The following is a 16973-nucleotide window of genomic DNA, read 5'->3' as shown; positions in this document are numbered from 1 at the left end:
TGTTATCCTTGTGACTTGGGTAGAGATGAAGTATTAGAACTTCTGTTTTAACAATATGGTAGACTCATTACCCTGGTGACTATTCTTTTGAAAATAAAAACAGTGCTAGACAAAATCTTAAAATGAAGCAGTAAAATGTCACAAAAATAAGGAATTACCAATGCTTTAAAATTTAAGTTGAAAGGAGAGGAGAGAGGCAGGTGGGCATGAAATCCAGCTTTTGCTTTGACAGAATTTTAAAAATCATGGTTTCATTGAATTTAATTTTTTGTTGACATCATGGGTGTGGGGCAAGAGGAAATGTGCCCTTACCAAGAGGAGAGTTTATGTGAGGCCCACATTAAATTGAGACATAAACACCCCCCCTTCAAAAAAAATAGACTTTTAACCTTAGTGTGAACATGAATCAAAACCACACTTGTTTGCTTTCCTTTATGTCCCCAAAAGAACAACAGGAGAAATTGCCTTTCTTAATTCCTAGAACTGGGTGCAGAGAAGAAAAACTCTCACTTGTGAATTAATAAATTCACAGATTTGCAACCTAAATCACTGTTGCCTGGGTAGATTGAAAAGCCTTGAGGATTTAGTTTTACAATGTTCCTGGATTGGTAATGACTTCAGGTTCCTGACAGAGAAAAATGCATCATTTATTGAGAGGACCACCTTCAAGTCTGGCCCCAAATAACGTATAAGGAATGATTTATTCACAGTAAAATAGATCACAAATGTTGGATGGAAACAAGGTTTCATGAGTGTATGCCAACAGAAACAGACAACAAATCAAATCTGAAAACACTTCAGATAGTGAGATTACCAAAACAATATAACTTGGCATGTTTTGTGTACTTACAGAAATAAAAGTAGATTGAAAATGAGTCAAAAGGTAGGAGCCTTAAAAATGACAAGTTGATATGAGCTGCTGTGTGGAAAATGATTTTGCTCTGTAAACTTTCACCCAAATCACAATAAACAATATAAAAAAGGAAAGAAAAGAAAAATGACTGAGTAGATTGGAAATAGAGCCAGGTAACAGTTCTAAAAATGAAAAAAATTAAATTTTATTTGAGTTGAATTAAAAATTGAATAATTGACACAAAACCATAAAAGATGGGTTTAACAGCAGATTAAATAGAATCTATGAACAGGAAGATAAGATCTGAGTAAACTTTTAAAATAAAGCAAAGAGATTTAAAAAAAAAAAAAAGACAAATATGATATGAAAGGAGAGTTAAGAGACTTCAAAGAGAGGATTGAAAAGACTTAGTGGATGATATAATCAAAACTCCAGGAAGAATAAATGGGAGAAAACGTAATCTTTGGTAAAATAAATGCTGGTGAACAGCAGGAATCTTGAGCAGCATCGATGAAAAGAATTTCATACTTAATGTATCAGAAGAAAAAAACTGAAGAATACCAAAGACAGAATAGTGGACAAAGCTGTTGGAGGCCCTAATGAATATACTTGCAAAATTACTCAATAAAATAGTAAAGCAAATCCAGCAGCATATAAAGAGGATTTTTCTTTTTTTACCATGACCAAGAAAGATTGTCTCAGAAATGCAAGGTGGTTCATTGTATACAAACCAATGAATTTGGTATACCATGTTTATAGAATAAAATAATGTATCAGTGTTTCACTGCTATTCATAAGGTTTTCACTGGCCAATTTTTTGAGAAGTAGGTGGCTCCTTTTTCTTCCAAGTCTGTCTTAGTCTGGAAGCTCTGCTGAAACCTGCCCACCATGGGTTACCCTGGTGGCATTTGAAACACTGGTGGCACAGACTCCAGCCTCACAGCAATGCACAAGTCACCACAGTACGACAAATTGACAGACTGGTGGTAGACTGGGCAACGTTTGTTGTCTTACACATTGGGCTGCTATGAGTCGGAGCCTACTCGATGACACCTAACAACAGCATAGAATAAAGGGATGCTGTCGATAAAGAAAAAACACTTGACAAAATCCATCACTCTTCCATGATAAAAAACACACTCAGCGACCTAGGGATAGAAAGAAAGTTCAAGTGGAGAATGGCATCTGTAAAAAAAAAAAAAAAAAAACCCAGCAGTTAACATGACATTCAATGCTGAAACACAAAGCTTTTCCCCTAAAATAAAGTAACAAGGATTTCTGTTCTTGCCACTTCTATTTAGCTTTGTGCTAGAGCTTCTAACCAGGGAAGTTAGGCAAGAAAATGAAATTAAAGTCATCCAGATTAGAAAGAAAGAATTAAAGTATTTGCAGATGACAGGGCCTTATAGATACAGAACCCTAATACCCCCACCCTGAAAAAATATAAAAACTATTGAGAGCTAATGAGTTCATCAGACTTCCAGGAAATATATCAGTATATAAAACAGTCCATTTTATTTCTTTACAATAGCATTGACTAATCAAGAAAATAGTTACATATACAGTGTCATCAAATTAAATACTTAGGAATGAATTTTACCGTAGAAGAACTTGTACCCAGAAGCGTTGGGGAAAAAAAAAAAAGAAAGAAAGATCTGATAAATATAAAGACATCCTGTGTTTATTTATTGGAAGACTTAATATTGTTATGATGGAAATACTGTCAAAGTGTAGTCAATGCAATTCCTATCAAAATCCATTAAAGCCTCCCTTGTTTTGCATAATTTGACAAGTTGATCCTCAGATGTGTGTGGAAATTCAGAAAAACCAAGACATCTTGGAATAAAATTGTGGGCTCATAATTTCCAAACTTGGTACAAGCCTACAATAATCAAGATAGTGTGTTATTGTTGTCAGGATACAGATCATTGTAGTATAATCAAGAGTCCAGTGAATCCATGTTGCTATGTTGAGTTTTTATAAGGCTGCTAAAACAAGGAGGAAAGAATAGTCTTCTTAACAAGTGATGCTGGGACAACTGGAAATCTACATTTAAAAGAATGAAATTGGACCCGTACTTCACTCCATATTCAAAGGAATCAAAATTGGAGATTCTGGATAGAGTGGGATAAAAAATGTAGAACAATAATGATTGGATAGAGACTGGTGAAACCCCCTAGAGCATGGCCCTGAGTCACCTTTGGGCCTGGAATTAGACTCATTCTCGTGGCCTAACTCAGATAAACAATAGGCCTATGAGTGAACATACACACTTGGGAGATGTACTCCTGAGAACAATCTATCATGGCCGGTCAGAAGGGCAGCCTCTGCACAGGGAGAAGGCTAGGCAGGCAGGAATACATAGGTAAGAGGGATACACGGGAGGGGTGACCACAGAGAGTGGGTTGGGAGAGAGCTGATACATTGTGGGAATTGTAATCAGTGTTGCAAAATAAAATACATATAAGAACTATTGGATGTTAAATGAATCTGCTTTGTGAAATTGGACTTAAATTGTAATAAAAAAAATTATAAAGAAGTGAAATGGCAGCCCCAAAATTGGAAGAAATGTTTGGAGATCATATATCTAATAAGCGTCTAGTATCTAGACTATATAGAGAACCCAAAAATAAAAACAACCCAATTAAAAACTGAATAATGGGCAGTGTTTTTGTTAGGTGCCATCGAGTTGGCTCTGATTCAGCAACGCTATGTGCAAAACAAAACCCTGCCCAGTCCTGCGCGAGCCTCACAATCCTTGCTATACCTGAGCCCATCATTGCAGTCACTGTGTCAGTCCATCTAGTTGAGGGCCTTCCCCTTTTTTGCTGACCCTCCACTTTACCAAGCATGATACCTTTCTCCAGGTAATGGTTCTTTCTGACAACATGACCAAAGTAAATGAGACGAAGTCTGGCCATTCTCACTTCCAAGGATCATTCCAGCTACGCTTTTTCCAGGACAGATTTGTTTGTTCTTTCAGCAGTCTGTGGTACTTTGAATATTGTTTGCTAACACCACCTTCATATTATTTGGTTCTACAATCAACACCAACGGAAGCAGCAGTCAAGATACCAGGCAATGAATAGCTTTGAGCAAGTTGGCTGCAAAAGACCACTTTCAAGAGCTGAAGAGCAAAGATGTCTCCTTGAGGACTAAGGTGCGCCTGACACAAGCCTTGGCATTTTCAATTGCCTCATGTGCATGTGAGAGCTGGACAATGAATAAGGAAGACTGAAGAGTCAATGTTTCTGAGTTGTGCTGGCAAAGAGTGCTAAAAGTACCATGGACTGCTGAAAAAATTAACAAATCTGTCCTGGAAGAAGTGCAGCCAGAATGCTCCATGGATGCAAGAATTGCCAGACTTTGTCTCACCTACTTTGGTCATGTTGTAAGAAGAGGCCATTCCTTGGAGAAGGATATCGAGCTTGGTAAAGAGGAAGGTCAACAAAAGAGGGAAGGCCCTAAACAAGATGGAATGACACAGTTGCTACAAGGGATGGGCTCAGGTATAGCAGGGATCATGGAGCTGGCACAGGACCGGGCAGTGTTTCTTTCTGCTGGACATAGGGTAGCTAAGAGTTGTAGACAGCTCGATGACACCTAACATCAACAACGGATTGAATAAGTCTGGTGAAAGGATACAACCCTGATGCACTCCCTTCCTGATTTTAAAGCATGCAGTATTCCCTTGTTCTGTTCGAAAGACGGCCTCTTGGTCTATGTACGGGTTCCTCATGAGTACAGTTAAGTGTTCTGGGATTCCTGTTCTTCTCAATGTTAGCCACAATTTGTTAGGATCCACACAATTGATTGCCTTTGCATAGTCAATAAAACACAAGTAGACATCTTTCTTGTATTCTTTGCTTTGAGCCAAGGTCCATCTGAAATCAGTGATAGTATCCCTCGCTCCATGTCCCCTTCTGAATCCAGCTTGCATTTCTGGAAGTTCTCTGTCAATATACTGCTGCAACCGTTTTTGAATTATCTTCAGTAAGATTTTACTTGCATGTGATATTGTTCAGTAATTTCCACATTCTGTAGGGTCACCTTTCTTTGCAGTGGGTACAAATAATGGATCTCTTCTAGTCAACTGGTCAGGTCGCTATCTTCCAAATCTCTTGGCATAGCTAGGTGTGTGCCTTCAGCACAGCATCCATTTATTGCCACATCTCAATGTGTATTCTGTCAATTCCGGAGCCTTATTCTTTGCCAATTCCTTCAGTGCCATTGGTATATGCCACCTCCTGAAATGGATGAACAGTGACCAGTTCTTTTTGGTACAGTAACTGTGTATTCCTTCCATCTTCTTGGGATTGTCAAGTGGTGTGCAACACTGGAAAATGGTATGTTGCTTTTGTAAAAATAGAGAAATAATCCATCAATCCCACTGCTAGGTATATATTCTAGAGAAATAAGAGCTGTGACATGAATAGACATATGTACACCCATGTTCATTGTAGCATCATTCACCATTGCAAAAAGATGGAAACAATGTAAGTGCCTCTCAACAGGTGAATGGATAAACTACGGTATAAACACAGAATGGAATACTGTGTAACATTAAAAAGCAAAGATGAATCAAAGAAATATCTCACAACATGGATGAACCTGGAGGACAAAACACTGAATCAAATAAGGCAATCTCAAAATGGTAAATGGTATGAAACCACTAGTATAAAAAGAAAAATTTATGAACAGAAAAAAAGATTAGTTGATGGTTACCAAGGATGAGAAGGGGAGGGAGGGGAAATCACTAAATACATGTACTAACTTGAGTGAAGGGAAAGACAATATGTAGTAAGGTAGAACTCAACACAAGATGACCAAAGCAAGGAAGAACTGGGAGGTATGCAAGTACAAAAGGCAACAACAGTAAATACTGATACATACACAGTCCTTCAATAATAGTAATTTACGAATGGATGCATAGGTAGAATTATCTAATTCTAACTATCTAGAAATATCTAAGGTGAACGGGTGTGTGATGTATGGGACTACACCATGAGCATACATAAGTTGATAGAATATTTCTGTACACACATTTGTATTGTAAATATATCTAAGTATATAATAGAGCATACAGGGAGCAAAGTTCTGCCAACTTATTACCTACAACCAAACATTTCGAGGGACTGAGTCACTGGGTTTAAGGGCTTAGAACCTTAGTCACGGGAGCTATCAAGGTTAATTGACACACATAGTCCATAAAGACAATGTTCTACATCCTACTTTGGTGAGATGAGCAGCCATCTAAGGTATTAGTCTCTTCCCATCCGGAGCAAAGAAGATTGAAGAAAATCAAAGACTCAAGGAAACAATTAGTCCAAAATACTAATGAACCATGTGAACTACAGTGTTTACTAGCTTGAAACCAGAAGAATTAGATGGTGCCTGGCTACCACTACTGACTGCTCTGACCACAATCACAATGGAAATTCCTGAGCAGAGTAGGAAAAATAGTAGTAATAATTGTAGAACGAAATTCAGATCCCAAAAAAGGGTAAGAGATGGGGAGAAGTCGCCAGACAGTGGGCCTTAGACAAATCTGGAACTGAACTCTCTCATGGACATCACCTTTCAACCAAACACAAGGTTTATAAGTGAACAATAACAGTCATGAGGAATGTACTCAAAATATATCAACCGTAGGAAACCAAAGGGATCGGAAAGAGTGGTGAATGGAAATGGGGAATCCAGGGAGAAAGGGGGAAAAGTGCTGTGTTGAGGGGATTGCAACTAATGTCACAAAATAAAATGACTATAAATTGTTGAGTCATAAACAAATTTGCTTGGTAAACTTTCATGCAAACCACAATTAAATGTTCAAGAGAAAGGAACTCAGAACCAACTTGAAGAGATTCCCATTTGCCACAAATAGGACATCCAAAGGGATAGTAACTGCAGAAAATTGGAACACATCAAATATGATTAAATCTAGTATTTTATCATGATCCTTTTTGAAAACAAAAACTCCATCTTTGTTATATATTTGGGAACCAATTCATTGCTTGGGAAATTGGTAAAGAAAGGTAAAGAACCAAGTATCTGACCTGATTTTCCCATGCAGACTATACCACAGTGTTACCAGACAGCATGGTGTTTGACTTTATATAGAAATAGTCTACCTCATAATGGAAGAAGGACTGATACATTGTCACCACTCACATACCTAAAGAAATAATGACTGTTGTTCATCATTCTTCCTCCTTGGTTGCTGATAAAAAATTTATCATTTGCTCCTGATGGCTACCCAAAAGTCGTCTTTGTCAGAAACAATTGAACCTGAATCTGATCATGCCTTTCTGTCTAGTTGCCAATTTATAGGAATTACTGCAGCATTTTTCCTATGTTTGGCACAGGGATAGAGAACCTTGTTACATAAAATCATGGTGATGTAATCAAAATCTAGGCTGGGTAAGCTAAAAGCCAAATGACCAGGTTTCTTTTTACCAATTTGTGTATATGTGTGCAGTATACACACACACACACACACAGACACACACATATATGTATATACATATGTTAAGGAGCACTGGTGGCACAGTGCTTAAGACATTTGACTGCTAATAGAAGGTTGGTGGTTCAAACCCACCAGCCACTCCATGGAAGGAAGACCGGGCAATCTACTTTCGTAAAGATATACTGTGTTGGAAACTCAGTGGGGGTCACTATGAGTCAGAATCAACTCGATGTTGGTGGGTTTGGTTTTTCGTTTTTTTTTTTTTTTTTTTTACACATTTATATACTATACAAGGCACTGTTTTTGCCTAGTGCTTAAGACCAGGAGGTTAGCAGTTCAAACCCATCAACTGCTCCATGGGAGAAAGTCAGTCAACTTCTGTGAAGATTTACAGCCTTGGAAACCTAATAGGTGTCACTATGAGTTGTAATTGACTTGTTGGTAGTGAGTATATATTGGATGAATGGGTAGATAGATATTTGTTTTTTTAAAGAGAAATGTCGGGTTCAATCTATATATTAAAAGAGATAAGATGTAAATTGGAGCAGTGTTGATGGGAATTAAGTGTTCCAGCGACCTTGTGTTATTTGAGAGAAGTGTAAGTGGTCTTGCTAACCATTTAAAGAATAGTAGTAGAATAGGTAACTTCCAACCAAAGAGTAGGGTATAAAAATACAAGTCAGTTAAGTAGAAGAAAAGCACTGGAAATTTAGAACAAAAATAAGATATAAAGATAATATAAATGTTATTTTATCAATCCCAATAAACGTAAGAGAAGTAAATAGACAGTTGAAGATTGGCACCCTGGAACAGAAAAGCCAGTTACATATTTTCATGAGGGACATCTCAAACATATTACAGAAAGACTGAACTCTAAAAAAAAGAAAAAATATCAGGGAGGGCACCTGGAAGACTAAGACTTTTGTGTGTCCATCTTGTTCTACATTCTACTTTGATGAGTAGCAACTGGGGTCTTAAAAGCTATAGACACAACTATTGGTCTCCCCTCATCTGGAGCAAAGAAAAGTGAAAAAAAGTCATCTGGAAACAGTAAGTCCAAGGATATGATGGACCACGGGGACCTCTGGATTCACAACCCTGAGACAAAAGAACTAGATAGTGCCCAGCTACCAATGCCATCCACTCAGAATGGGATCACAATTGGAGATCTTGGTTAGAGTGGGAGGGAAAAATATGGAACAAAACTCAAAAACACAAAAGACTATGGCCCCATGGTATCCTTTGGGCCTAGAACTGTACTCATTTCCATGGAGTACTCTCTGCCAAACACTGGAAAGAGCTACTAGCAGAACATCTTCCCTAGGGAGATGCACACCCTAGATCAACCATGAGACATCAGAAGGCAGCATTTGTGGAGAAGGAAAGCCGGACAGACAGGAATACATGGATAAGAGAACTATGAAGGGATAGTCACCGGGAGGGGAGTTTTTATGCTTGGGGATGGTAATCAGGGCTGTGAAGCCACATGTGCATGGAATGCTGTGAGTAAAATGAATCTGCTTTGTAAATTTGCACCCACATCACAATAGAATTTTTTAAAAAATGAGCCCAATAAATAAACATTAAGGCAAAACAGACATTAATGGAGATAAAAAAGGGTCAATACATATGATAAATTACTTAATTCATTAAGAAGTTACAGCAGTTCTAATCTAGGGAACAGCTAATAGTATATGTAAAATATGTAAAGAAAAATTTCTTACTACAAAGAGATATTTTACATGTTCTTGTCAAACAGACAAAAAGCTGTAAGGATATAGATTTGTTTAGACAGCACAATTGACCAGCTTGTTTTTGTAAATGAATATATGAATAATAAGTTTTGCTATCTTTAGCAAGTAGACACTGAAATTTGAGTGGCCTGCACGTGAAAGTCGATTTCTTGGTTACATGAAGGCTTATGATGGTCGGATGGCCCTCCTAGACAGGCTTAGAGACACAGGCTTTTTGAATCAGCTGCTTCTAGGTCACCAGGGCAGCGGGGAGCTATTGGTGATCACACTTACACTTAAAGGCCTTGGTCCGGATATGACACACATCACCTCCAGTCACCTTTGTGGCCTGAGCGAACCATGTGGCCTAATGTATCAGGAAAGGCTGAGGAAATGAAGGGGGTAGTACATGGAGCAGTTATTTTCTCCACCGTGATTCTAAAAGGCATCGTACACACCAAGTACTCAGTCACCCTTACAAAGAGCAGCCCTGGGCTTCGCTTCCTTATCTCATCCTGTTAGAACAAATACCACAAGTGAGTTTCACAAACAAATTTATTTTCTCATAGTTTGCTAGGTTGGAAGTCCAAAATGAAGGTGTTGGCTCTAAGGGAAGGCTTTCCCTCTGTCAGCTCTAGGGGCAAGCCCTGTCCCATCAACTTCTGTTTCTTGACCCTTGGTTATATCCATGTGTCTTGGCGTCTGTCTGCCCCTATCTCTGCTCCCTCCTTTGCTTGTTTGATCTCTTTTATATCTCCAAAGAGATTAACTTAAAACATGCCTTATACTCATGCTGCCTCATTAACATAACAAAGAAAACCCAATCTCAAATGGGATTATAACCACAGGTAGTAGAGGTCAGGATTTGCAATCCATTTTGGGTGGACACAATTCAGTCTAACAGCCAGTTTTACCAAATTTCAAAGAATTAGTGTACAGACCATATTCACTTAAGTTGGAAATCAATAAACCAAAAGGTAGCTAACTAGAGGAAAAAAAAAACCAATGTTTGGAGATTAAGAAGTACTTTTGTAAAATAATCATCGTAATGGGTCAAAATCATCATAATGGTTAAGGTACCAATCTCTCAATAGAACATGAAGAATTAATTTTTTTCTCCTTTCAGGTTAAAGAAGAAGGAATTTAGTTTAGAGGAGATATATACCAACAAGAATTATAAGTCCCCTCCTGCAAATAGGTAAGTACATGTGGCTGGGAAATAATGGATTAGGAAAACTTCTGAAATAAATGATGTAAACATCTAATTCTTTCATTTCAGAAGGGCCATATGTTCAGATCTGCCAAGGTTTGGGCTTGGAAGGCTGTAATTGATGTTTTCAATTCTCAGTTCCTTAATTGGGGTTTGCGTTTGAGATAGAGTGGGAAGGAAATGTGTGTTGTATTAGGTGGTTATAGTTTGTGCTTGTATTTTCACTAAATATTCCATATCCTCAGATACTCCTCAAAATCCAGGCACACTGAAGGAGTTTGATTAGGCTACCTTTAGGTCTGGATTCAGTTTAAGTCAATGAACATTAATTAGTTGCCTATTGTGGCGTGGTGCCCAAGGCATTTGACTGCTAACCAGAAGACTGGCAGTTCAAACCCACCAGTCACTCCTCGGAAGAAAGACTGAGCAATCTACTTGCATAGTGATACCGCCTTGGAAACCCAAGGAGGGGTCGCTATGAGTCAGATTCGACTTCAAGACATTGAGTGAGTTATTGTGTATAGAGAAGCTCTGGTTGGTATAGTGGTTAAAACATTTGGCTGCTAACCAAAAGGTCAGCAGTTCTACCACACCAGCCTCTCCTCGATAGAAAGATGAGGCAGTCTGCTTCCAGAAAGATTTACAGGCTTGGAAACCCTTTGAGGTAGTTCTGCTCTGTCCTGAAGGGTCGCCATGAGTCAGAATCTAACTCAATGACAGTGGGTTGGGTTTGTTGTTGCACTTTGTTTTATTATACACAGAATGTAGCAGGAGGAGTCCAAGGACTTTATCCTATAAGATATATTTGTCCATGTGCACTGAATATGTGTATAGGGCATTCATTGCAATATTGTTAGTAAAGAGTAAGGGAGTAGAAGCAATGTAAACACCCATTAATGAGGTTCTTGTTAAATTATGGTCCATCCTTATAGTGGAATACTCTATATAACAAATAAAAAGAGTGAATGAAACACATGGTGTATAGGACAATGAAGGTTATTTGCCACCCTTTTAGTAAGAAAACAGACAAACAGAAAATGGAGTCTATATGCCATGAATTAACAAACTTCAGGCAAATCCAGCCATTGGTTTGTTTGTCATGGTCTATGAGCTAAGAATAAGGAGCTCTGGTGGCTTAGTGGGTAAGGCATTTGGGTGCTAACCAGAAGGTCAGTGGTTCAAACCTGTCAGCTGCTCCTCGGGAAGAAGATTAAGCAATCTACTTCCATAAAGATTTACAGCTTTGGAAACCCAGCAGGGATCGCTATGAGTCAGAATCTACTTGATGGCAGTAGATTTAGTTTTGGTTTGGAGCTGAAAATGGTTTTTACATTTTTAAAGGTTTATTTAAAAAGGAGGTGGGAGAGGAAAGGAAAAAAAACAAAATTTAGGATAGAGGCCTAAATGGCTCACAAAACTTAAAATATTTATTATCTGGCCATTTACAAGGAAGAGCCAACCCCTGATTATATATGTTCGTCTATGCACTGCATGACTTTTAGAAGGATATACAAAAAGAAGTGTTACTGAGTCTTTTATTCTGTATTCTTTTGTCCATTTTGAGGTTTGTTTTTTTTTTCCACAGTGTGCATGTATTACATATTCATAAATATATATTATTTTTTTCATACCACTACCAAATATATATATATATGTATGTATATATATGTGTATATATATATATGTATATATGTGTGTGTGTATATATATATATGTATATGTATTCTGGCCAGAGGAAACACTTGAGTAAGTAAGTGTTGGTGTGAGTAGCTTTCAGCCCCTGTTGACAAGATGGGTTGATGAGCCCCAGGGGTCAGAGTTGAGTCCTGTTGGTGATTCTGTTTTGTGCTCCATCCTTAGGTGTTTAGAAACCATCTTTGAGGAACCTAAGGAACGAAATGGTACGCTCATCTCCATCAGTCAGCAGAAGAGGAAGCGAGTTCTAGAATTTCAAGATTTTACGGTCCCGCGAAAGAGGAGAGCTCGTGGTAAAGTCAAGGTGGCGGGCAGCTTTACCAGGGCCCAGAAAGCAGCCCTGCAGAGTCGAGAGCTGGACGCACTGTTGATACAGAAGCTAATGGAACTGGAGGCCTTCTTTGCCAAGGAAGAGGAACAGGAGCAGTCATCAGGTTGTTGAGGAGCAAGTCATTTGAGGGTCTCTATTTGGGTTTGGGGGCCTCCTTGGAAGAGACTGCCTAGTTCTGTCCTACCACCTAAACCACTCGAAATGCACAGTCCATGAATTATTGCCTATTTCAAGGTGTAGACTGTTTAGTGATGGTGAAGGAGGGTCCTTGACTAATACTGCTGAGTGTAGAACCTCAGGAATGCTCCCTTTTTCCTGGAAATGGTCCTCAGTGACATCTGGCCGCCTCTTCCCCATCTCTGCCATCTGCAGGAGGAGGACGCAGGAGCAGATCTTAACACTAGGATTCCAAGGTCTCACAGCATTTGCACGCCCATATGAAAGTTCTGCATTGTTTACGGTGGTGCTAGACCGAGATAAGGAGAAACGTGGCTTAGGGAGGTGGACGTGGCGTCTTGTCCTTTGGAGTCTCACTGGCTCATTTCAGTAGTTGAGGGAAGATGAGCTGTTGTGTTTGCTAATCCTTTAAGTCCGTCTGCCCAGAACCTGGGAGGGGTATATGGGGTGTGTGTGTGCGTGCGTGCGTGCGTGTGTGCGGCTTTTCCCCATTGTTTCTTCCTCTCTGTGACTGTGTATCACTAGTGCCAGAGGAGCCCATCCAGGCCCCATTCGAAGTCAGTTGCACTTTTTAACGTTGTGGTGTTGATGTTTTCTTTTGTTTTATTCCCCCCCCCCCCCCTTTTTTTTTTTTTTTTTTTTTTTTTTTTTTTTTTTTATGTTTGGAGCCTTTAAATGTGATTTTGAAACTTTTATTTTTTTTAAGATATTGAAAAGAAAAACAGGACAAGTCTTAAGAATCTGTGATAGGCATTCAACCCAGTTTTGGGTGCATGGTATGGGATGATAGGTTTCCCATTTACATGTTTTAAGCAATCCCTTCCCATATCCAGCTTCTCATGTAACTCATGAGGGGGCACATTTTTCCATCTGGGTTCTTACCCACTAAGGAGATGTATTTATTTTGATGACATAAGAAAGATCACAATTCTCTCCCACTCATTTTTTTAAAAACACTAAGATTGGGTGTGGTTTTCATGGGCTCTATCTGAAATGGTGGTGTGTCACAAAGTTGGGTACAACAGCTTGGGTGGTGACCGAGTCCAGCACTGAATGTTTGCAGCTGTCAGAGCAGCCTGCTGCGAGGGTGGGAGATGGGACTAGGGGTGGCTCAGATCCAGTGATGCATTCTCATGTGGGGTCAGAAATTCCACAGCCTGCCCACTCCGAGGGCATGTCATTGTACTCTGGGTTCCTATGTCAAACCTACTGGAATTGATGTGGAATACCAGAGTTAGCAGAGTTTCTTCGTTTGTGCCTACAAGAGTCTGGGCAGAAGGACGCAGTGTTGGTCAGAGGCCCTGAAGTCTCTTTCCTTTTCTGCTTAATCTTTGTGTGCCCTTGCCCTGCTTTCTGCCTCTCCTCCCCTTGTGTGTGACCTCCTCCCTCTCTCTCTCTCTCTCTTATTCTCAAAACAAGAGCTCAGAATTAACATTCCTTGACTGGTGAGTGGGATGCTGACGTGACCTCAGGACAGTGGACCACCTCTTCCCATCCTAGGAGCCCCTGCTGTGTGAAGCAGGTGGGAACTGTGAAAGCCCCAGAGACTTTCTCAGTCTGTTGGAGAACAGTGACAGTGCCAGCCTTGAATATTGGCATCTCTCCTAGGTGTCTTTTTTTTTTTTTTTTCTCTCCCATTTGTTAGTAGCAGGGAGATGGGATTGGGGTGGGTCTCTGTGTGCCTTTCCTTTGCAGGTTGACAGTCTGTCCACACTGGAGCAACTGACATGAGCAGAAAAATAAAAGGTGAATGAGGGGGGAGTGCCACATCGGTCATTTAGGCCCGCTGCCTCAGAAATAGTGTTTAGGTAACTGAATTGTACCCCTGGTAATCTACAGAGGCTTCTAAGGCCATGGCCAGTTGGATTAGACGAGAGCCAAGCGTCCATTCTGGCTCCTAATGATGCTAACCTTGTTCTGCTGTTCTACATCCGCTTTGCCCAGACTGTATAGACGTGACCTGTGGTTCACCTCAACACCTCTCCCTTCCTGGGACAGGGGTCTTAGACACTAAATGCTTCTCTCTCTGTCTTTTCACTTCAGGTAGTGAGTGGAGTGAATGAAGGCCTTGTGCCCTTGTGCAGACACTTTAGGTGCTCACTACCAGGGAGTCGACAGACCCCTGTGTCTAGCTCCGTCACCACTGCAGACAGATCAGCCAGGTGGCAGCCATGCCATACAGCAGACTGAAGTTAATGTGGGCACAGCTGTGGAATCACCAGCGTTGCAGAGAGAAATGTCAAGTTTGCTGGCTGTGGGCGTGGCACTTGAAAGGGCCAGGAGCAGTGATTTGGCTCATTGGAGCCTGGGAATGTAAGCTGGGGGAAATGGAGACCTGCGCTCTTGGAAGTCCTTCCAGCCCTTCCTTGTCTTAGGAATGTAGGAGAGAAGTTGCCCTCAGGGCAACCCTCTCTAGCCTTTCTCCAGTCCAGACTTGAGAAGGGGCTCCCAGTGCTTACCTGAAATTACTTACCTGCAGTGGACATGCAGGTCATGATAGTGCCCTGCCACACCTGTCTTAGCGTTCATGTTGGCCGTTGGCCCACCCAGCCGAGTGCTGGGCTTTCAATGGTCCTGCAGTCCCAGGTCTGTTGCAGTGCTGTCCATAGAGGGAAATGGGCAGCACCCATTGGCATGCTGCTGCGGCTACAGGAGGTTGGCTTCTGGAGTGTGACTTGGTGTGGGGACTTCCATCCCAGTGGTAACTTACTCAATTACAGCTAACCTCCATAGGTTTAGTGTTTTTAATATGGGAAAGAGAAGAGAAATCTCAGGTCCAATCAGGGCTCTGCCCGTCATCTTTTCACTGAAACTTTTTTTCTCCAGTTTAGAGCTACACCTAATTCCCACCCACCCTATCCCCATCCTCTCCTCCCCTTTTTCTCATGTGGTCTCCTTTCCAGCTTCATTTCTCCATTAGTTTGAACGTACCTCATCACCTGCTAAAGCAGATTATGTCCATTTTTTTCTTACTGACCTTACTCTTAAGAACTACCACTGAGGGAGGTACAGTGGAAAGACATGTAGTGTTTGCCTTACTCAGAGCCTGAAAAGCTCAGAAACTCGTGCTGTGAATCCTAAAATTCAGCGCTCCTCCTAGAGCTGTGAAAATCATGATACTTTGTCACAGTTTTGCCTGAAAGGGTCTTTTGCATGGACGCCAAAGCAAACCTGAGCTCAGTTTTAAGTCCCGCTCTCTGGGCACATACTTAGGCCACCGCTGCTCCCCACCCACCTGACTGAGCCGCAGAGCTGAGGCTTTGGTGCAGGCTGAGGGACTGCAGAGCCAGCGCTCCATCTCCGGGCTGGGCTCCCTCTCTTACGATCAAGACCATGTTCACTAAGCTCCACGAAAGGCCACCTTTTAGGCAGTGCCACTTTCCTCCCATTTCTGGGGGGTGTGGGGGAGGTATGCAGTTGGTGCTTTCTTTAATTCCCTTGGAGATTTTGTTTTGCTTTCTTTTTGTAAGCTTTTCCCCTGGTATCATGGAAAGGACCTCTTAAATACCACATTGTGGATGGCTGTATCCAAAGTAAGAATAATTGTCTGGAGGTGTGGAGGACCCTTTTCTGAATTCATGCAAGGAAGGGCTCACTCCATACCGGAACTGAACTCCTTATTTATTAAGCTAAATAGTGAGAGAAGCTTAATTTTACTAAAATCAAAGTTTAATGTTCGATCTAACCATAAATTGAGCAGCAAAGTTGTTTTGACTGTAAACTAGGGGCACCTGTACAGCTCACCATGTGCCGCAGCACACTCAAGTTTGATGCTTGTTATTTGTGTTTTCACAAGTCTCTCTCTGGTGCTGAATTGGATTTGAAGTCTTGGTGAGAGGCCTTGGCATCTCCTTGGGCTGGTCTGGGCCAGTAAATAGCTGCCTGAAGTGTTTATATATTATCATGGTCAATAGTTCAGTGAAATTTGTACATTTTGGTAACATTGGTATACATGATACCCCTGCAATTTCTTTTCTGTTTGGTAGTTTGTGACTCTAAAATTGCCACTGTTATGTGTGTTAATTTATGAAAATAAATTTTTTTTTAAACCTTTCAAATAACTCTCCAGGGTCCCATTTTATTCTGGTGGCTTCACAGACAGTTAAAATTTCACCTGTAATGTCAGAAGGTTCTTGTTTATACACATTGCAGAGTTATACATCACAACAAGCATTATTCCTTCCAGAGTGGCCACCACTTTCTGAGGACTGCTCTGTGCTCAGGATGTATGTAGAACCCACACACTTAGAGTGGCCTTTAGAGCGTGCATTGCAGCTTTCTGAATTTACTCAATGGGGGCAAGTCATGTCTCGTGAAGGAGTCTCCTATTTGAAAACGAGTCATTCTGATCCAGTCATACCTGCTTAATTTGGGTAATGTTGCTAAGCAAATATTTTAGTTGTGATTTTTAAATGATGTGTTTTATTTTTTCATGTGGCTGCTGCTGTTAGGTGCCGTTGAGTCATCTCTGACACGTAATGACCTCATGTACAGCGGAATCAAACACTGCC

The 16973-nt window shown here is 40.6% G+C and overlaps 1 protein-coding gene across 1 annotated transcript in view; it reads left to right on the top strand.

The window, feature by feature from the left end:
* The window catches only part of PRR14L (proline rich 14 like), a 108639-nt gene extending 96243 nt beyond the window's left edge, over positions 1 to 12396 (top strand). The window contains exons 7-8 of the mRNA XM_042782707.1: positions 10176 to 10247; positions 12120 to 12396. Of these exons, the coding sequence (XP_042638641.1) occupies positions 10176 to 10247; positions 12120 to 12396 (349 nt within the window). The remainder of the gene's footprint in view (positions 1 to 10175; positions 10248 to 12119) is intronic.
* Positions 12397 to 16973: the final 4577 nt, after the last annotated feature.

The sequence above is a fragment of the Orycteropus afer genome, unplaced genomic scaffold (assembly GCF_000298275.1).
Source record: "Orycteropus afer afer isolate SDZICR_OR568_19922 unplaced genomic scaffold, OryAfe1.0 scaffold00420, whole genome shotgun sequence".
NCBI lineage: Eukaryota > Metazoa > Chordata > Mammalia > Tubulidentata > Orycteropodidae > Orycteropus > Orycteropus afer.
Note: the sequence above shows the minus strand (reverse complement) of the source record. Positions and strands in the feature narration are given on the sequence as shown.